A 23,121-nucleotide genomic window follows, 5' to 3' on the forward strand; every position below is an offset into this window, starting at 1 on the left:
TAATAAAATAAAATAATAAAATTAATAGATTAAAAAAAACAATAAACCCATGTTTTTAAATGTCACTCAATTCCAATTTAATCATAATAGGTCCGGCCGGTTTTATAGTTGTTAACTCGAAATGTAAAAGTACATTGTCATCAGGTATGCCATATTACCCTGAAAATTTAAGCCGGCTAGCTAATCGGGAAGTGCCTCAAAATGGAGTTTCAAAAATCTACCCAGCACGAAAATCAAATGAGAAAAGTATTAAAGAAAGTCATTTAGGGACCTTGGGTCAGTGTCGCAAAAGGTGTGCAACCCTTTGGCAGGCACACTATTCAGTTCATCATTTAAATGTCAAGTGTTTGCCGTCTATGAGGCCAACTAGGTAGAATACCTGAATTGACGGACAAAATGATTTAGGTACTCATTCAAGTACTGGTATAATTTTTAATTTCTTAGTGTCCAACTAAACTACCGGGGCCGTAGTTTACTAGCTCCAGAATTTTGCACATAAACTTTTGTTTGAATTTAATTCTTGCTAGTTTTATTTGTTAAAGTTTTCTACGTATTGGTGTTTTAAGGGTTAAACTATTTTAGATAGTTCTATTCTAGCTGTTGCGACTATTAGGATTGTGCTAGCAAGTGGTTTCAGAAATAGACGAAAACTCATGGCATTCACATTTTTAATACCGCTTTTACCAATGGAAATAACCAACAGCTAATTTAAAAATAAAAGGTGAAGTGCAAATCGGTCCCGCTACACTGAGGGTTCCCTGACAAATAGGCAAAAGAAATTTAAAGAAAAATTAAATCGATAGGATGATAAAAATAAAATTTTCTGTATTCACCCTCAAATTGATTTGACCAAGAAATGTACGACCGTAACAACCGTTACGAATTTACGATTGTAGTTTTGCCTAACCTGGATCATTATTTGAGAGTATGCATTTGTAATACTAAAATAATTATAGCGGCGACATAAATAAATTAGATGTAAAAAAATCTGTCTAGCTATAATGGGGTTCCGTTTTTACCCACCCTTTGGTCAGAGAACCCTAATAAGTGGCTAATAATGAGCCTATACAAAAAGTTATTTGAATATAAAAAATACAATGCGGAATATCTGCCGATGGTGCTATCATTGGAACAAAACTACGACTAAAAACACAGTACAGTCTTGTATAACTGTAGTAGTAGTAAAATTAAGAACGACACGCCATAAATATATTGCGTACCGTATCCGTAATCAGAGTTTGCAACTTAGTCAGCGTTTTATAGGGTTTTTATTCAGGGCCTATAGCGAATATATTATTATGCCTAAGGCTCGGCACGGTATAAAAATCACATACATACAGGTACAGGTGTGAAAAAGGTTATTCAATAAAACAATATTAGATTTTCAACGTAAATAATTTTATTCAAACTATTCTATTGAACATCACTAACTCATAAACATTGTACATCTGCAAATATGGATGTGGATTAAAATGTTAAACTACAATATGTTAAAAGACATTATACACTTAATTTGCACAAACTCAATTAATTATTAAATAAAATACCTACTTATAAAAGATAAAATAAATAGCTTTAAAAATAAACCATTTTCGTGACTATGAAGTTAATACATCGATACAGAATCTTAAGAATAAATTAAAATATCTATTATTATTATTTACATTACACAACAAAATTCTAAAAGGAACCACGGCAAACAGTAGTGATTTTAACGTTGTGAACAATTGTGCTTGGCCAATATTGCTAATATACACAGTGTCAAATCTCTTTGGTGGATTTAACAATTATCAGTACTAGTACACCAAATAAGTTTGCCGTAATACCTTTCTTGTGTCAAATTAAAATATTCCATAATAATCGCCATTATTATAATTTGTCATGTTTAAGTTAATTAATACTTTAAAACATTCGCATTATGTTTGCAACATATCGATAAACATTTAAGTACCATGTCATTAATATTTAAAGTATATGCTTCATATTGTTTACACTAAGGGTCATATATAATACTCAGGGGTAATGATTACTTTGTTATTAAGGACATAATATAATTAGCAATACATACGCTATGACGTAACAAACAAATATATTGCAGCCTAAGCTTTACATGCTCGCTTCTAGTGCCATATTTGCAGATGAGCATTCAATTATTCCGTAAGAAAATAAAATTCTCAATAAATAAATGTCAAACACTATTTAATTGGTGAGACATTTCACACCATATAACACAATTGCTTACTATAAAAATGATCAACAAACAACTTTGCACCTCGTCTAAAGTGTCAAGGGGACAACGGTGTGCAGAAATGTCATGAGATTCAATGGTTACAATAACGATATAGATTGCCGCTTGAGCAAATAATCCTGATAATGTACGTCATACACTAGCCATGCGTGAGGTGGGTTCAACTACACAGCGTAACTATCATAACTAGTGGGTATACGTAATATAGCGGTTTAACATCACCTGTGCAACGTGACTCGTCTTCAACGATTAATCCACTATTTGAATATTGTAATTATATTTTAAACTCTTAACACTGACGAAAATTTAAAAGTATCTAGCAACCTGAGTAAATTAACATGTATAATACCATTTTAAAATGTTATTAAATATACAATAAATTTACATAGTTAATTGAAGCACAATATTAGTGGGCTTTGTCAAATAATTAAAATAATAATTCGATATAAAACTTGCATTCGACGAAACGTCCTCGTTAATAGATTTGCACGATAAACATAAGCGTAAGTAAGTGAACAACAGTGAATGCTATAAATAGCCAGTTCTTGGTCAACAATTTATCCATATGTGACAATTTACATTAAATTTAGAAACAATCTCTTTAACGCTAAAGTAACGATCCGATATGGTCTATCTATCAAGCGGTGATGAAGAAAGTCTGATCGTAAATCTAGAAAGAGGCGCATGATCCGCAGGCTCGCGGTGGTCGGGCGGTAGAGGGCGCTAGAGGGCGCTAGACGCGCTAGGGCGGGGCTGCGACACGAGCTATCGTATAAAACAGGAGCCGGGGCTCGGGTGAGGCACTAGTTAGGTACTACTATGGCACGCTACAGCGGCTCGCGGCGCGGCACCCACACGGTGGGGCCGCTCTCCGCTGTGATCACCGCCTTCACCTTCGCGTAGATCTCCTCCGGCGTGTCGCCCGTCACTACCGCTGCCGAACAACAATACGTTATAACGGTTCTAAAAGATATAGTATTGCACGTATCGTGCACAAAAATGCTGTAACACTTACCAGTAAAGTATTCGGCGAACTCTTGTTCCATTTTCAGCGCTCGTTCGTAAGTTTTCTTCGCTTGTTCTTCCGTCATTCGCTTATTCATTTCCCTAGATATACAAAATTGTTTTAAATGTTTGTAACATACGAAACGAAAGCGAAAAATGGTTCTTAAATACTTACATAATAGATTCTATGCTCTTTGGTTTTATAAATATGGCAATGGGATAAAGTTGAGCCACCTGTAATCTCTTAATAGCATTGCCGCTCACATCCAAAATGCAATGCTTGCCCTGTAACATGAATCATTCATAATGATTTGATTTATTTTTAAACCTAACAACATAAGACAATGTATTTCACGATATTACGATTACGTAAATCTTCGAGTTAACTTCAAGAAATATCCATAAACATTTCCTTTTTAATATCCCAAAAAAGGGACCGTTTTAAATTTTTAATCACTTTAAATTTCAATCTAATATGTTCGTTGTAATTCGAACGTTTCTTTCCGCATATAGACAAAATTGTATAAAACCCTCTTCTTTTTTAGTATTTCAATGATGAAGAACTTGTGCGTACCTTCTCAGCGACTTCCCTGACGGAGGCTACGGAGGTTCCGTACAGGTTGTCGTTGTACTGTCCGGCCTCTATGAACAGGTGGTTCTGTATGTCGCGTTCCATCTGCTCGCGGCTGGCCACGAAGTGGTAGTCGCGTCCGTCCACCTCGTAGTCGCGCCGCGGCCGCGTCGTGTCTGCAATAAACAGTGATTTCATTTGTTTAGGAAGTTATGCAACTTATGAAAACTATTTTTTTATTCGGAGAAAGGTAACGAAGTTTACACAGTTCCTGTATGATTTTCAGTTTAATGTCCAAAATGATCCAGACTGATACAAAGACTTTAGCGGACAATATAATAGCACACAGGGAGCCATATGTCCTGCAGTACACTTCTAAGGTTCACAAAGTTCATGAATATTACAGCTATGAAGTTGTAAGGTATCAGGAGAATAGTAGTAGTTTAACAAAAGCTTCGAACTTGGGCAAACATTAAGAATTTGCCATTATCTTAATTTAAAAAAAAAGTACAAAAATAAACTCACGAGGCACACAGCTGCCAAACTTGTCAGGGAATTCAGATATTAGATCGTCGTTAATCCTGTCCTTGAGCGGGCCCAGGATAATCACTGGCCGCGTATAAGTTATGGTCAACTGTTGTACGGTCTCATACGATAGCACCGTTTCATCTTGACCTGCAAAACGCTACATTTTAGCATACATATAACAATAAATATATCGAGAGAGACAGATACTGATGTGCTATATTATTATTTGATTGATATGTGGACTAGTCTCTCCTACTAAACCTTTTACCCAGTTTTGTTGTTTTCGCATAATGTGTAACCAATTACCACTTATGATATGTATTCACAACATTCGTGCGATGTGCTGATATCAAAATAACATTACGTGCATTACTTGTGCTGCAAAACCTATGTTCATAAATTCAATTCACAATGACACACGATTGATAAAATCTCTAAAAGACAATTATATTATTTGCACAAACGTTGAAAAATAATAGTCTCTATTCATATTGTAAAGAGTAAGAGTATGTTGTCGTTAACCTCTACCTAGCCTATATAAATCTTAAAATCAAATGACCTAATAAAAGTTGAGAAAATAATAAAAATAAATGCTAAAAGTAGACAATATAGTTCGAGTATTGCTTAGCGAAGAGGTATGCATTAAACCACCTGCTACACTAAATATAAATCTAGTCTAAACGTACAGTTCGACACGAGAAATAACCGTAACATCAATGTTATTAAAGAATAAAAATTAAAGATGCTTACTTTATATGTCTTTGAATGACTGATATTATTTCTCACGCATCGAAATGTATCTGTTTTATCTAAATTACTCTAAATAAACATGGATCGGTTTTACTACTAGCCAAGATTAAATAAAACCTTATGTCTTGCCAACACGTTTCAAGGTATGATTTATTTAATTCTGGCTCAATTATATATGCCCATCAATACAATCTTCAACAGAAGTGTAATAAGCGAATGTACACATTTTAATACAACAACAAATATGTATGTCAGCGCTAGGCCAATTAAATAATTACAGCATCCCTAAACATCTTAAGCGACAAAAACTAACTCTAAATAAACCAGCACAGCTTAATTTTGAAAACGTAAAACAAGCTCGTATGAGAATGTCGTGATAGAGTATCGTACATCTGAGACATGCGAGTGACGTGTCGTGAGGTCGTGACTCGTGTACTAGAGGCAAAGCGCGCTCGGTGCGGGCATGCGCCGCGTCAGCGTGGCGGACAGCGGACAGCGGACGGCGGACAGCGGACAGCGGACAGCGGCTAGACAGTGCGGCAGAGGCGGCTCTCGTGCCCTCGTGTGCTTCCAGTGGCCCACTCTCCTCACAACAACTAGCTCCGGCCTCGGAGGCGCTGTTTGCCTAGCGAATGTACGGAACGGCTTTGCCCGCAGTCGCGAACTAGTGAGCCCGGCGTGAGTTCAACGATTTAGAAACAATGATCCAAACACTTTCGTGAGCTCGATGTAATATTTTCGAGTGCGGAGAGGCTATTAGAGTAATCGCGTTGTATGAATTAAAAACAACTGAACATAAAGAAAGTATGACAAATAATAATTAAACTGGAGTGTTATTGAAATGAAAACTACATTTCTAATTGATGATCATAACCAGAATGCGGGAGGTAAGGTATCGGCTACGGCACTCGCAAGCTACGCCTCACTCCCAACACTTACTCTCGTCCTCGAGATAAATGAGCGTTATCTCCTCCATCATGGGAAGTTCCACTCGGTACAAGATTTCCCCTACACGTAGAAAAATTAACGTTACATACATTTATAATAAACGCAATATGCGTCCGTACAAGGGCACTGGACTAGGGATGGGGAACCTCCGTGAGGAGTGAGTATCGATAGGTATGTTCGTCATAGTTCCGTAGCATGGTTGTAATAGCAGAACTCTACAAGTTCATGAATAGCGCTCGGAAAACAAAATAGCAAATAATAATACGTCTCGTCGAAGAGGTGATAGTTAGATGTATGTTGGCTTCGGTTAGGCAACTAGAAGCACGGGACGGCGGCCGGATGTGTCTCAAACCAACCCGTGAGCTCGCTGCGACCACTTTCCATACTCAACATTAACTACTTGTGGAACACCAAATCGTAATTTCTAAGCTCTCACCACACATCTACGCTTTGTCCCATTAATTCGTTCTCGTTTTATACGAAAAGCCTTGGAATTTTCTCTCCAAAAGTTGAAACTGATTATCAAATAATACTGATATTTGGTTGATATTTAAATGAGGATTCATTATTTTTTTTGAATCATTATTAACGCAGTTGTGCGGTAAGAGCAGTAAAACAAAAAATAAAACTATCTAACACACAGAGGTAATAAGTACATAGCTCGTCACCGGGTCGCCCACAACATCATATTATTCGACAAGCGACAATGATATGCCGATTACTGGCAAATTATTGCTAGACCTATATTTTTATTATAGGCATCACCATGCTTCTCCAAACACACTACAAGCGATAATTTACTCACATAGATCCGGTACATTTTGATTAAAAATAATTATAACAGTAAAATTCACTACACTGTGATGTAGACGTTCTCGCAAAACGTCGTGTAACTTGAAGGATTCTTGTGATGGTCTCAAAGTGTGTTTAATAATATACAAATATGATGTCAGATTCAAATAGAATAGATCAAAATATAAAATAAATACACAATTAAATATTCGTGACATAAAGTATCAATTTTCAACATTACGACTTTATCAACAAATAAGATAGTAATAAATTGAAGAAACAAGTATCCAAGGACAGTAAAATAAAGTACATATATCATAAAAAGGTTGTATTATTGTTCAGACACTGAAATAGCAATTGCCCCCAGAATACATTAAAATTAAAATATAAATCAATGTCGTTTTAAAACCAGTGTACAATTGCTATTATTTAATCGTAACACCAAATTGAACCGTTCACGAAGGCTCTATTCACTTAACATCGAACGTGAATTTGTTCTGTGGTTAGAATAAGCGAATAGCTTCAATGTAAAACGACCTAACTTTAAATAGTGGTTATTAGCAGCCGCATGAAAAAAAAACTGCGTAATGACCTACATACGATTAACAGCACAGTAGCGAGAGTAATAAATATGAGAGAAGAAGGGAATGTGCACTTACCGTCCGCGTTAGCGTCCTCCTGCGTGTAACAAAGCATGAAAGCTGTAACAAAATTGTTATATTAGTTTGTCTGTGCAGCAAAGCTAAGACATTGTAGAACATAACCAAACCCGGGTGTCACAGCTATGCTTGCGTAATCCCAATTCCATCCATCGCGTTCGCCATTAAACATAATTCATGGGATTCCCTGAAGTCTATATATGGAATCATTATCATTACATGTACCACTGCACCATATAATACATTATTTATAATGTTCGTGAACATAGTTAATGATATTTAAATATATGACGGGTGATTCACGTGCTGTGAATGTGGATTTGTGGATATAGTGGCAGGATGTGGCTCTAGCTGTACTTACGTTCTTGGTCCGAACCATCTTCAGATTTGCCGTCCTCTCGACTCTTCATGAATGGGAACTTTCTGCTGAACGACAATGATTTCTTGTTTTTCCTTTCAAGTGTCGATTGGCTCTGCAAGAGTAATAATTTTAAAGTTAATCAAAGGTTTTTGTACCCGGCAAATAATTACTTAAAATTGGCATTGGCAGATATCATTAAAAGACGTATGAAATCAATAGCTTTTTTTAACAATCGCCTTTTTAAAAACTCATTTATCCGTTGATTGCCCTTTAACGACTGAATTAAATTACGTAAGTCTAATAATTAACTCCAAAAGTACAGGAATATTATACTGACCATTACAAACAATGAGTTCGTGACCAGTTATGACCTACTTACTGGCGTGTTCTAATTTTCTGTTCATCTGGCTGGCTTCCTTAAATTACTACATACTCGAAAAGAAAAAGAATAATATTTTAATCAATGGATGTACTGACCGTGCTAACGGGCGTGCCCTGTCCCTGGAACTTGACCTGTCGGTCTCTCGCGCGCTGCTTGCGCTCCCAGCGCCGCTTGGACGGGATGATGCCAATAGCGTCTGACTCCGTCTTGTCTAGCCGCCTGGATATACAAAACTTGGTTAAATACTGTGATAAATAAATCACAAGGCATTATAAAGTCGAAGTTGGACTAACTGTAGGAAAAATGTGTGGATAGAGTAAGAGAAATTTGCATTCAGTCAAGGATGGTTTTCCAAGTACCAGGCAAAGATATTGACATGTATGGCGATTACGATTAATAGGAGGAGTTTTGCTCATTACTGCTATAGTTTTAAGGGGGTGGCAATTTTTAAAATATAAAATATGTTATTTAATCATAAATGATAACTTAAAAAAAAGACAACTATGAAAAAAAAAATGTTTGTAAGCTAGTTTCAAGGCTAAAGATTACTTTAAAGGGAGAATTAAGATAAGAGATGGATCGATTTTCAAAGTGTAAGTATTTTATATAACTATAAAGCCATATCTTAATGTTTATTACGTATTCCCGCACAGATAACCTAAAAATACATAGAAAAAAATTGCACGATAAAAACAACGTCCAACAAATTCGATATAAAAGATAGCAACAAAATTAAGAAGCAACATTACCTAGCTTGCCACCATTCGTCGTCGGAGGCGTTTGTGACGTGCAATATATCACCGTATCTGAATGGCAGCCCTCGGGAAGGCAGGCCGTCATCCCGCACCGGGTCGTAGTCAAACAGTGCTCTGGAAACAATACAATTATATTTTAAACTAATTATATATGAGGATAATATCTAATGTTTGACTTATTTTCCTTTATGATCAAATTGTTAGCCTAAATTGAGTTTTGAGGTAGTTAGGTTACATCTTGTCAACTACAGATGTTGAAGAAAAATACCTTCATTCCTAGATCAAGTAACTCCGACAGTATTGGTTGACTGCCATTCCTTGTTATGGAGTTAAATTCAATTTACAGATTTTCCGTAATTTGTCTCATTTTCCTTATCAATCAAAATATTGCAAAAAAAACTATTTATCAAGTCAAAAAGGTCATGCAATATCCTAAATATATCCTTATGAATAATTTAACATTTATCTAAATAGGGGTTTTTATTTCGAATACATAAACAGACATATTTTTGATGTAAACAATTTCGTCATAGTCACGTCATTCGTCAAGGAAATATACCAGAAAAAACTTGTTTTAGTAGACGAAATGAGTTATTAATGAGCTTGAACATAATAAATATAGAGATGAACTCACCTGACATACAAGGATCGCTTTTGTGACGTTCTTAACAGTGTATGGTGTTGCTTAAGCTCATTGATACGCGCTTCGAATTTATTGTATTCCTGTGGCCTGTACACAACTGTTAATTTCACATTTTGTCCCGTGCTCTGAAATGACGTACATAAATATATTAGTGAGGTATACAAATAATTATATCATCATAATTAAGAACAATAACTTTAATGGGATTTATGATGATGTTGCATTTTATATCAGGAAAAAAGAAGTAAGAAATTAGAAATTGTTTGTTGAATGAGTCCAATTATATACTATTGATAATTTTCTTGTGAGACCTAGTAATTGAACACTAGATTCGACAATAATTTAACCATCGAAATTATGCGTCATATCTTGAATAATTACAATCAACAATTTACTTCCTTATAGACATCAACACTTGCAATGCTACATCGCGTAGTTTGAGCTCGAATTGGCGGCAAGTCAATGTAGTCACCTTGAGCGCCTTCGCGGCCTGCTCGTGCGTGGCGTGCGTGATGTCGGTGTCGTTGACGGCCAGCAGGCGGTCGCCGCGGCGCAGACGGGCCGAGCGCTCGGCCGGGCCGCCCGCCAGCAGGAACGACACGTAGATGCCGTGGCCGTCCTCGCCGCCCACGATGTTGAACCCGAGCCCCGCGGGGCCCTTCTCCAGCTCCACCACACGAGCCTCCTCGTTGCTGTCGGTCACGTCCTCGCGCCGCAACGAGTTTGCCGCGCTTGACGCTGTTTCAGTATTGTCATGTTCAATTGTCAATCTGGTGGCTGGACGTGTAATAAAACGGTTTAACAATCATATTAACATAGAACAGTTTTATAGCTTTTAGCTAGCAATATTAACGTTACGGCGACCCAGTACCCAGTACTTGCGTATAGTAGAGCATAGCTATGCAAGCAGCAGTGTTGTGGGGCGGTACTCACGCGTGTTGGCGCGCGAGGTCCGCGGCGAGGGCTGCCCGTGTCTTGGGCCGGGCACTAGCACCAGTACGACGCGCTCGCCGGTGGCCTTCAGCGCGGCCACTGCATCCTCATGTGTCACATTATCTAGGTTTACATCTCCATGCTGTGAACAAAGTATACAAATATTAGGAAAATATTTAAAACTATCAAAATGTATCATTGCACTATAGATGCCAATACCAACACCCAATTAAGGTAATTCACTGACCCAATTCAAGCGACTTCGTCTTAATAAAACCCACGTGTGCGTGTCTGGAGTTTAATGAATTAAATAAAACACTCACCGAAGTATTTTTAACCATTAACAATTTATCGCCGACCCTCAAACGGCTGTCTCTATGAGCAGCACCACCAGCCATGATCTTGGTCACGTATATGCCATTATCACCAGGGATATGTTGGTTTCCCAGACCCCCTGCTATACTGAAACCGAGACCGGAGCCGCCCTTCACAAGCTCGATCTCTACGGATTCTTCAGGCTTTGTCACTTGTAAAACATTAAGAGTATCTTCTGTCGCACGACGTCGTATTTTCTGTAAAAAACGTAAATGGTATTTGTAGTAAAGGTGCGTATAGCTGTGAGTCATATCTTTCGCGGGACACAATGTTTATTGTAAAAAAGTCCTTGTATGAAGGTCAGCTTCTGAAGTGTCACATACTAATAATGGTGCCCTCAATAGTTCAATCATGACTCACAATTGGAAGGAACTATTGATCAACAATTAAGGCTTCAAACAAAATGACGGAATTATTTTGTCCATGAAATGTTTAGCGTTTACAGTTCGCACATACATTGATTGTTACAAGTATTTTCGATAGAAGTTCCCTCATTGTTGACTCATTTATTCAAAGAGTAATGGGAATATTCGTTACTATTTCACTGTCTTACACACTTCTACTAACACAGTTTAATGTAATTTAGCATAGACACATACTCAAGCCCGGACTTACTTTGAGGACAACAAGATCACTATGTCGACAGACTTATCAAAAAGGTGTATGAGTATATTAAGATTTGAGAACTTTGAGTCACTTATTGACTTAATCTCGTAACAGCTGGCTTAGACTATGATATAATAAAGTAAATAAACAAACACCCACCAGTCTCACGGTATTGCCAGCCTTTTTTAATGCGTCAACTGCGTCGGCGTGCGTAACGTTGTCAACACTCGTATCATTCACCTGCCAGTCAAGATAAAAAGTCCAAGTTAGCATTTCTTACCCACTATGCCTATCGCCTTTAATGTTTCCTTCAGAATACGAAATAAGTAAGCATACAAAATAAGTATAGATTAGAAGAGGTTGGTTACCTGTAGTATCGCATCATTGATCTGCAGCTGGCTGGCCGCGGCCGCGCCCCCCGGGATGAGCTTGGTGACGTAGATGTGCGGGTCGTCGGCCACGTGCGGGTTGTCGGAGCCGCCGGCGATGCTGAAGCCCAGCCCCGCGCCGCCCGCCCGCGACAGCACCACCGTCATATAGATGTACCCATCCTCACCTTGTGTACGATCATTGCCACCACCTTCTATGCCATTTACCTGCAAAGGCTAAAAGCTAGTTTTAGCAACTCATTCAACCTATTTATTGACAAGTCTTGGTGGTAGTGAAATTCACGACTTAACTACCTTAGTAAATGGTAAACGATAACATTGAGAGATTTAAGAGGTAATTGAGGCCCATTGACAATATACTCTACCACATGTTTAGTTAAAAATAGTGGAAATCAATTACAGAGATAGCCACAACAGTGAATCAAATAGGAACAATTTTGTACAACTAAACAGTATCTATTCATATAAATGCAAAATTAAAGAAGTTTACCTGCTTCATTTCTGGTGATGTGACGTGAGCCTGAAAGTAATAATGGATTAATGAGTTAATTTTAAATTTATAAAGAGTTAGGTGAGGTAAGCTGGTGAGATTTCGCTAACCAAGTTTTGTAACAGTAATAATGTTTTAGTTGAATGTACAAATGTTTTGTAGATCTAAAAAATATAGTAGGACTATAAAAACTAGACAACATTAATGTTTTTAGAAATACCCTTGAGTTTAAATAAATAAATAAAAATAATGGTGACATAAACTAATGCAGTAAATTTCATAATAAGTATACAGATATGTTGTTGACTTTGTCATGTTAATGTAATTTTCATAAACTCATCATTTTTATTCATATTTATATTCCAAGAAGTAAGAAACATGTCATGTTATACTGTCAAAACCATTAACAACAATTTTAATTCCTTTGCTAATTATGATAATTGAATGAGATTCAATAATTTCAAAGATGGATCCTACTGTAAGTCAAGAATATAAGTAGGTAATCATGAATACATGTGATTAGATAAATTAATATTAATGATAGAAAATGGAAATTCAGTTTAAATGGGTAAAAACATTCACACACATATAATACAAGCTCTATGTACAAATATGGCTTAAATAAATAATACTAATAAAGTGTAAATAAGTTATACCTGTGTGAGTAGATAAATAAAGGTAGTGGTAATATAATAATACAGTTTACTCAATTATTACCTTGGTAGATTACATAATATAAGAAATATTAGTCTTGTTTAATATTATCATAATTTATAATATTCTTTGAAACATAAAATACTGTAGAATAATAGTAGTAAGAAAGACAATGGCGAAAATTCATTAATATTTACTGTCTGATACAGTATCAAATTCAAGTCTTCAGGTTACCTACTCACCGTGTCAAGATTAAACAAGGAGGAGACTTTCCGTAGGAATCCATTATGTGATTTTTTCTTCCGTCTTTCTGTCATTTTCAAGACCAAGTGTGCATAGCCCTCAGGGATTTATTTTGTTGTCCGTACTACACTATGTACACTGCATGCATTGTTAGTTACACACTTGAGTCCATTTTCAGCTTACTTGATGATGTTCAGCATGCACCATTCTCTACCTAGAACCCACAACTAACTTGCACCAAAACATATCAAATATGTGACCTTCTTTCAAGGTATGCGACCTCTTTTCATGTTGCAGATAATCCCATAACATTTAAAGCTCTTTATCATGTTAGCTTAGTTTAAATTGCAGCAGTCCTTATCTAATGAATGGACGAATTTTAACCGAGCCCTTTTTGATAGCGATTTTAGTAGACATGTATGTATGGCTAGGTAATTATTAGGCGTGTTACAACAACTTGTGTTCGATGATAGGATGGTATGAATGTCAAAGCGATGAACCTTAATTAGAATGTCCGTGTTACATTATTAGTGTGCAATTTATGGACACTTGATAGTATCATAGTACTTATATTGTACCTATCAACCATGGGCAAGTAACAGCAAATGTTACAAGCAAAATTAACTCCGAAGTCGCATTAGTCTCACCAAGAATTGAAAACGTTCCCAGAGTGTAAAGAAATTACTAAACGTTTAAAAATAGATTAGTGTTTATTAAATGGCCTTACTTGCAACGAATACGAAATCTCGGCAGTATGAATGTCAAAAATTTGTGTGCAATATCATTTCACTGATTATCATTTAGAGCAGTATACTTTCAGTCGATGTAGTGTTCGTACGTCATTGGCACAATTGTGAAATTTAACGGCACCAATCCACACAACCAAGAAACGTTAGCGCACATATCGCCGAAAACTTGTACTATATTTTAGGTTATAAATAGTACTACGAGACGCGAAACACCAACCATCCGCCATTACCGTCCACTTGTTGTACCTAGCGCTCCGTTCGTTCAGCTACTTTCGTAAACGTCACGTCATCAGAATAAAAAAAATGGAATCATCGCATCGATCCACCGCTCGATCCGCACTAAAAGTTGTCGAATTGTAAACCATTCACAAAAGATGGCGCTGTACGAAATATTGAGCGCTACTTCGCTATGGAATTAAAACTTCACGGTAATTGTAGTAACATACCTTTGATTAAAGAATTTTCGCCATTGTTTTCTCTTACATATCTAAATGTAGCATTTAAAAATATGTAGTTGTTCCACCGTTCTGTTAATTACTGAAGTATTTAGTACGATCTATAGATAGACTTGTAGTAGAAAGATCGATAAGTTTAAAACAATGAGTAATACCTTCCTATCCTCGATTCCTCCACTCGGCGGGATGACAGTAAGTGCCTAAGCAAAAAAATAAGGATTAGGTTCTTGTACAAATTTTAAAGATTTTTAAGCTTGTTATAGGTAGGTGCATATAAGTAGTGTGGTCAGGGTAATCCTCATCTATTGAACTTTTATGATTGAGAATACTTTTGAATATTACTATCATCACTTGCATTTGTAAGATATTAAATTCAATTATACTTTTCTTGTTTATCATTTATTTGGTACGAACCTTCGTCGAATCTGGTGTAGCATTTCGCGATTCAGACTTTTTGTTGTTGTCTTGAAGGAATGCATTTGATACGCTTCTGTAATCACTATCTTCTGTGGCGATCTGAAATACATTTTTTCGGGTTATTTTACTTTCCATGCGACGCCAGTTATGCCGTCGAAAACAATAAACTTATTATTCGGTCCGATTTTTTTATCTTTCAAAGTAGTTGGCCTTTGGCCACATGTCTCGTGAAAGCAGATGTTTATGTTTGAGTTTAAACGATTATGTCACAATTTTCTTGGATCAGTGAATAAGATCTCGAAGGCTGCAGTGTCCTACATTCATTCTATTTTACTGTATTGTTTACATTTCGAACAATGGATCTGCGTTCGTAGATATAGGTATCTAATATTGAACTGTAGGTGGGCTTTGAGTGGGAACCCTGTTCGACCTTTAACTTTTTTTATTGCCTTTCTTAAGCTTTTTGGGCATTTTTACCCGTCTGCAATAAACACTGAAGAGGACAAATTCCAAACCTCTTTGGTATGAAAAAAACTGCTGAATTTATCCACTTAATTTATGCATTTTTCAACGGTTGTCTAACACGGTCAATTAAGAGGATATAGGTAAGTATCTGTCGGTAAAAAATAGCAGGGTCATAATATACGGGGAATCGCTTCTCGTCGGGGAATTTCTTTACATAGATTTCATAACTATGTAGTCCAGTACTTCTTTAAACAATAAATACGCGAGGTCAAACAATCATTAAATGAAACAAAAAGTATGAACAGCGGAAAGTTTACAATGAACTGTAAATAACCCAGTTAAATCGCAAAATTGCGGAACGGAGATTGCAATTAAAATCATTTACTTTGCAAATACAAAACTAGTGCCTATTAAAACCGCCCAAACCATTATAATGTTTCTCCTTATATATTATATTTAATTTACATTATTTACATTATAATTGGTTGTCAGTTAAGTTACTTCACGTAGGTAGGTCGTAGTAAATAGGTTAATACTATTTGGGGAATCATAAATACCAAAATACAATTATGATACTGACTGACGTAACGAAAGTCGATACACTCACCTCCCGTCGAACATTGTCTGCTTCCCATTTGTTCGCGATTCGTATCGTTTCCGCAGTCTTTTGCTGAATCGACTTCGTGTCATCGAGAAGCGTGAGCTCGTAGAATTCTTGAATATCTGTGGCATTACAAAGAAAAGTTAAAGATGCCTTCAATCGATTTTTATAAGGGCCTTGAGTCTACTCAATTTGGGTTGATGGAACTTATTTTACATAACCATTACAGCAACAAATTCAGTCTGAAGATAGATAAAACACAGACGTATAAATATCAATTCATAATTCCTGAAAACAAGTTATCGTTTGTACAGGTAAATAATACGGTACCTATAAAAGCTTTATCAGTAAGACCTAATCTGAAACAATTCTGTTGAATGGTAGGTGGGTACAGACAGCAACAAAAGTAGATGATCATAATCAGAAATTCAATACTAACGAACAGGGTTTGTATCAGAACTGCTTTTTTTTCCGTTGTACTGGGCTGGCTGGTACTTCGGTGAACAGCTTTGAATCTCTTTGACGCCACATTGTTCTGACGCGATCTCCGTTCATTAGTATTGAAGTTCTGATTTTGATCATCAGCTTTTGCTGTTGACTGTACTAGGAACTATCGCGTGAGTCGTGTCGTGTTGAGATCGATATCGACCGTGCGGGCGGCGACCCCACCGTTGTTTCATGTTAAAGTAGATGAACTTAGTGCAAGTTATGTTATTAAACCGTCGACCATAGGGCCCACCTACCCAGGTGGCCAAGGCAGCTTACTCGGATTTTACAGTCTGCTTCACAATGTCTGTGTGCAGTCGTGCCACGCGCATAAGTATAACTATTTAGTCACCCAACTATGCTGTTATTTTAATACACAATGGAACCATCTATTGTTTAAAAAGTCTTTAAAGATTTTTAAGAGTGTCCATCATCCATCCCACTAAATTACACACGACTAAGTGCTTATAATTACGATTAATCGAAGTTTTACCTCAATACAAAATAACGTTAAGTAGGAATTAGATTATCGTTGTTTATGTACAACTATTAGAGCCTCCTTGCATCAACAAGTTGAATCTCGGTTTAACGTTAAACTCGGCTTAGCTTAATAGTAATTGTAGTATTTCAATGACGTGTTCCAATTGTAGTTGAATTGTATTAGGCGTTATTTGATAAAAAATTAGGTCGAATGTTTGCTTGGTAAATTTCGTTTGGTCACTCTCATAATAGGTTGGTCATGGTTATTTAAACAAATTAAAACTCAAAGAAACCATCGATAAGCGATATCTTTACGCTTATTACGCTTAGCATCGGTACTGATGATTTTACAAGTTTTGTACCAACCTTGATGTATTAGAATTCTATTTAACCTCACTACATCTTGTACCCTGAATTTTCCCTTAAATACGGGAAGAGTAAAAGCCATTGTAAAGTTTCCGATCTACCTTAGTCTTTAGTTAAAATTAAGTATCTTCCTATTGGGTAGAGTTAGCGTTTCTCCAGTGCATTATGCAGAAACTGTTTAAATTCACGTAAGTACCAAATTTGAGTAAACTTCATCGTCAAAACGTCTGCTAAAACTCAATTATATCAGACATTCGTAGCTTTAACGAAGACTTAACTTACTATGCAAGTTATGCAACTCGGACGTCCAACAACAATGTACTAAGTATGTCTGAAAGTTCGTATCGTGGCACGAGGGAACTCAGCGCACCTAGATACTGAAGTATTGCGAAAACGAATGTTAATTAATGGAAAGTTACTTTTTCAATCCAGGCTCAGAAATTTCTGACGCCGTATACCTAGTTCCATAGCTCTTCTTTTTTAATAAAAAAATGTTGGACAGTTCAGCACACATAGTTTGAAATTTCAATTAAAACGTGTTGAAGAGTTGAATTGTGTAAGCGAAAGGCTCAGATGAGGCTTGTGACCCGTATATATCGAGATCTAGGTCAAACAGACCATCGCACACATTGTTGAGTTTACAAACGCATCCGTCTACAGCACTACGATATGGATTAATTGATTTCGAATAATGTCAAACAGTTTTTTATTTTAGTTTGTTTCAGGCATTCAGCTCTATATTATGTATTTTTTTATCTATAAACTGCCAGTTCCTGCAGAGTTCGGTGGGCCATTTCTACGAAAAAAAAAATGTCTGTTTAGATACTTTAAGGGTTAAATAATCCTAAGAAATGAATACACCAAAGTAGCTGGATACATCTCAAGTGATCATATATTTATTTATGTATCTAAATGACATTCCAACAGTTATCTACTATTATGTAGAGTTCTACTAAAGGCTCTACTTAAGTCCTAACCGCTTAATAATTCAATAACGTAACACTTGTTTGTATAGCTTCAATATTTAATCGGTTGTGTGACTATACGAAGAAGTCACATTAATCCAATCATCTAAAGTAGAAAGTAACTACCTACCTATATTTTTTACCTAGCTATATTTACATATGGCGTCGATAACGGGCTTGTTACTACAAAGGGCCTTGTGTCGTATTATACAGCTATTAGATATGCCATATCGTAAAAGGTAATATACAGTACATAAGTAACTCTTTAAAATTTTGTATTGACAATGTTTTTTATTTATCGTGTTACTAATATTAGAACCAGTTACAAGTCATCAGTTCAATGCAAAAAAAGAGTAAGTACGTACTACTTAAAAAACGCTGATAGTAACATTATCTAAAGGTCATTAATAGAGTGTCAGTACATTCGTTCTTCCAGCTAATATATTGTACTGAATAAACAAGAGATTTGTAGATTAATAACAATAATATTATTTTACAAGTGATAAATACACAACGTGCGTAATACATTTGATAAACACTCGCAACAGTTCAACTACGTGTGGACTCGATCAAACTGATCGATTTTAATTAGTCTTAAAATAGTCTGCCTACAAACTCATTCGTACAGTAAAACAGTATGTCTTACGGAAAACCTAGCAAATAGATAAAAATACCGACTATATTAGCCAGGTCTGCTTCCTAAAGGTAAGCAAGTTGTGTAATGTACTGTTTTCTATAGATAGGAAAACACTCAATAGAAGTTACGACCATAGTATAAGCAAGCGCTCTATAGACTATTTAGTTAATGGTTTTATGCTAAGCCCATTAATCTTAATTGTACATTAACCGTTATGATTAATTTAAAATGTTGCTACTATCAGCTGTCTCAATGTTATCTTTACGTTTGGATACGCTAAAATGTAACTCCCCTTCAATGGTGAAATTAATAACTACAATATCAGTTCAATGTTCATTCACTGTGTACCACAGACGGTCATAGTTTCATTTTAATTCATTCGACAATAATCAAGCTTTCTGAAACTGATCAGTTTTTTGACAAAAAAACAAAAGAATATTTGAGGAACTGAAGTAAGTTGATCTACTTTTGTCACGTAGACTGTGATGTGAAGCCCATGTGTGTTCACTACACATGAGACATGACGCGTACGGTCAGCTGCAATCAAGTCCGCATCGACTACGGGGCAAGGTTAATCCAATGTAGATAGCTATACTGAACTGCATCTACACTATTCTTGTGTAAATAACGGGCAGTAGCTGAAGATTTTCATTGGCAAGCTATTGCATGTTGCTTTTTTATTTTTATGTTGGCTATTCTTATTCAAAGTGTCTGTAGATCATGACCTATCTTCGTAGTAAATTTTATGTGAAAATACCAGCACATAAGGTCAAAATTATTTTCAATCATCCCTACGAAGTGTAAAAAGCTTATTTACAAGGAGAAAGCTAAATCTGTCCATAGTATTTACACTCTATCAACGATAGACGTTTTGTAACGCCCCCTAAGTTGCACATAACATCTGGTTTATCAACTATAGATAAGTTTTGAGTTTATTTTCTCCATGGTTTAGGTAAATCAATATTCAATCTCTACACGCTCATAAGTGCACGTTCAGTTTAGGAGACCTTCGTATTATTGATATCAGATGTACTGATACTCTATGTAATACTCATTACAACCGGCTAAATATAATGTGTATCACAATAGCAGTGTCGTGGTCAAGGAAGACTCAAGAGCGTTTGTGACGCGTGATGCGGTCACGCGCCTGTTCCGTATATTTATAGCATAGTGAGCTGAATCGGTCCCTTCGACCACTGAACTTCAAAGTCGAACTGAAGTTCAAAGCTAATCGGTAATGCAAAAAAGGGTGTTTGCTTCTTTATTGCCGTTCATTTTTAGAAACCCCGTTATCCCAGTTGGGTGTCCACTTAGCAGTAAAAGTAATAAATGGTAAACCAGTTTCTAGGTGCGGTAAGGTGGTATCAATATATGTTGTCTCGTTCTGAACGAAAGAGGAACTAATTAGAAACATAAAGTTTACTCATTATTGAGGTGCGATTGTTGTTTTGCAGTTTCTTTTCATAAGTATAGAATACAGTTAATCTGTATATAATTGTAGATAAAGTTTAACCAGAAAACGACCCTAATACTAAACTCTGGAGTTAAGAGACGGAAATGTAACAGAGGTTACACTGCCAACAAACACCGCGCGACGAGCTACGGGTTCAATCCTAACGGCTTCGGTGCGAGACCAAATATGTGATCAACAAATAATGTTGCCAAAGTCTGCGAACTAGTCATTTGTTTTTTTTTTCAGCGAAATCAACAAATATAGCTTTAAAAAAACTACTCGAACTACTATTTGAATTCTAAATTGCGAAATAATATTAACTATATTAAGTAAGGGACGGATGCTTGAAATGGTATCGAATGGTAGAAATGGTACTGATACCAACATCAATTAATCTGACTTGTTACCTGTCAGATGCATTGTTATTGAATATCGATATTCATGTTATTAAACCTACTAATATTATCAAGTGATGGTTCCTAGCGAATAAGCATGAAGGAAAGACAGGAAGAAATTTAAGGAATATTAAATTCGTCCATTAAAATAAATAAGTTTTGGATAATAGATTGATAGATATAAAAAAATGCTTTAGTTTGAAAGTTAGGAAAAAGCTTCATCCTATGTTGTACAAACATGACGTAATATAAGAAGCACAGGGATCTTATTACATCTAGTAAATTTTTGGGATCTTTTATCCCAGATAAATGCCAAAAAATATGAAGACTTACCAAGTAGAGCTTGAAATAGTCGTGATTTAAATATCCTAATAACTCTCTCGATGGCGAGTCGAAGTTGTCGGTCCTGCGGCTTTACCAGTTTGCTGTGGTAGTCTTCCAGCAGTTCTAATGCTCGGTGGGCCTCTGTGACATCAACACAGTCATACATCAACTATTTGTAACTAGGTCATGTTTACAACTTATTTATTAAATGCATTAGCGAGTAGATAGCAAACAAGGTTTTAGAAATAAGCACCTACCTACGTAAGTAGCTACCTATAACATTTTAAGTGGCTATGGATAATCGAAGCAGGTACTTTTGTTACATAAACTTGGTTTAATATCTAGTACACACAAATAAGCCACAGTAGAGCTAAAGCACATGAGGTATATGTATGAGTAAATGCTCGACCTACATTTAAGTGAAACGAAGGGCATATTTTTAATAGAGCCATAAAATGAAACAACGGAAGATTTATAGTTTTAATATGAGTAAGTAGGTAATACGGATGACGGGTAGCGTATTGAGCACGGAGCGCCAAATCGTGGGCCTCAGACAACCCTATAATATCGATACGAAACAACAGAAGGGTGCTGTTTCGAGCGCTACCAACCCCTTGTGCAAATTAAATAATAAGCCAATGACAGCGTGGACTGAACACGATCACTATAGACAATAACGTCGATATCTGAATATCGAAATTCACCTTGCTTACGAACTGGCATCACGGCACCACCCCCTCACGATATTTTAGAAAACTAATTCACTTCAGACAAAATAAAATGGAAATGATATTTCACAGCGGCAAGGTGATGACACTGATCATTTTAAACAATTTTAATCACAGCTAGGACCATTTTCGAACGACACATATTGTCGCACAACGAAAACATTTAGAAGATAAGGTACGAAGTGAAGCGCGGTAGTGATGCCGCTTATGAGGGCCATCGAATACTGCGTCCGATAGGATTGGTCGATTTTCACAGTGACGTCAGGGGGTAGAAGCATAGACAATGGAAATTGTAGACAGGGGTTGGAAAAAATATATCAGGGATGCCAGGCAAAACATTTATATCTGACCCACTTTTTAAAAAAATATTGATGGCGTTGTGGGGGAGCTATTGGGATTTATTCTCATGTGTTGCTTAATTTCTCTGGAATATAGGTACCTAACCGATATTTATATGTAAAGCTTAAAAATATTCTTATTAAATCGATTATAATTAGCCCAAGTCACATGTCCACCTAAATAGGTACCTTAATAAATGATTTAAGTCGTAAATACATAGGTTTTTACAGAAATACCGTCATAAATAAACTTCCTACAAATTAATTGATAGATTATTAACTAAACAAAGTACCGACCTACAAGTTAGCGGCTCCTATTATTACTCTGGATCGTTATCAGTATCTATTCTAAATATTTATGACAAAATTAATTAACTTCTATCAAAGTGCCTACAATCTAACCGAGGTTGTCACCACTTTAACAAAACTCTGATAAAGGAGACTAAAATAAAAGTGAAGTTGCCGATTACAAATAATTATTTCTGATGCGATCTATACAAATGAAACCTGCTTATTATACATTCCAATTGAATGTTGATTTCATAAAGCTCACTTAGAAGAAAACATACAGGCTTACAAAGGTTTAGAATCTAGATAAATAAAAAATTAAATAAATACTTCCAGAAAATCGATTTTTAACGCAACTGACTGTGAGACACTTCTGGGTTAATAAGGTAAAATATAAGGTGGCCATGCAAGCATAGAACAAAATTAGATTCTAAGAATAAAATAATAATATTACTGTAATATTTATTGATAGTCGAACTGCAAACTGTTGAAATTATAGAAAAAACAGTAAAGTTTGAGCGTGAATGATATTGGTGTGGCATGTATTAGATTACGTTTTATTTAGCTTAAAGCAATTAGTACCACGACTATGAATTGAAAAGTTGTCAACTAAATGCTTGATAAACTATTATTTTATATGGA

General features: G+C 36.1%; 1 protein-coding gene across 12 annotated transcripts; it reads right to left on the reverse strand.

The window, feature by feature from the left end:
• Positions 1 to 1,376: 1,376 nt before the first annotated feature.
• LOC113497791 (disks large 1 tumor suppressor protein) lies at positions 1,377 to 22,069 on the reverse strand. 12 transcript variants are annotated; one of them, XM_026877513.1, is made up of 22 exons: positions 21,830 to 22,069; positions 21,135 to 21,266; positions 16,026 to 16,141; positions 14,951 to 15,052; positions 14,692 to 14,736; positions 12,436 to 12,465; positions 11,925 to 12,152; positions 11,716 to 11,796; positions 10,899 to 11,147; positions 10,576 to 10,717; positions 10,115 to 10,380; positions 9,634 to 9,767; positions 8,994 to 9,113; positions 8,340 to 8,463; positions 7,863 to 7,974; positions 7,502 to 7,543; positions 6,042 to 6,110; positions 4,350 to 4,499; positions 3,828 to 4,000; positions 3,429 to 3,538; positions 3,264 to 3,355; positions 1,377 to 3,182 (listed from the first exon to the last, which is right to left on the reverse strand). In XM_026877513.1, the coding sequence occupies exons 1-22, from the start codon at positions 21,846 to 21,848 to the stop codon at positions 3,076 to 3,078; spliced, it is 2,643 nt and encodes an 880-aa protein (XP_026733314.1). In that variant the 5' UTR covers positions 21,849 to 22,069; the 3' UTR covers positions 1,377 to 3,075. The 12 variants fall into 12 exon arrangements, with proteins under 12 accessions (XP_026733314.1, XP_026733312.1, XP_026733313.1 ...); XM_026877511.1 differs by having other exon boundaries at positions 10,115 to 10,419; XM_026877512.1 differs by having other exon boundaries at positions 11,925 to 12,161.
• Positions 22,070 to 23,121: the final 1,052 nt, after the last annotated feature.

The sequence above is a fragment of the Trichoplusia ni genome, chromosome 9, assembly GCF_003590095.1.
Source record: "Trichoplusia ni isolate ovarian cell line Hi5 chromosome 9, tn1, whole genome shotgun sequence".
Lineage (NCBI taxonomy): Eukaryota > Metazoa > Arthropoda > Insecta > Lepidoptera > Noctuidae > Trichoplusia > Trichoplusia ni.

Excerpts from the sequence above, each read along its gene's own strand:
- LOC113497791 (XM_026877510.1), bottom strand. Across the intron at positions 12,162-12,435 it reads CATCACCAGAAATGAAGCAG|CCTTTGCAGGTAAATGGCAT; the intron begins GTAAACTTCTTT and ends ACTAGCTTTTAG. Across the intron at positions 3,183-3,263 it reads GTTCGCCGAATACTTTACTG|CGGTAGTGACGGGCGACACG; the intron begins GTAAGTGTTACA and ends GTTGTTCGGCAG.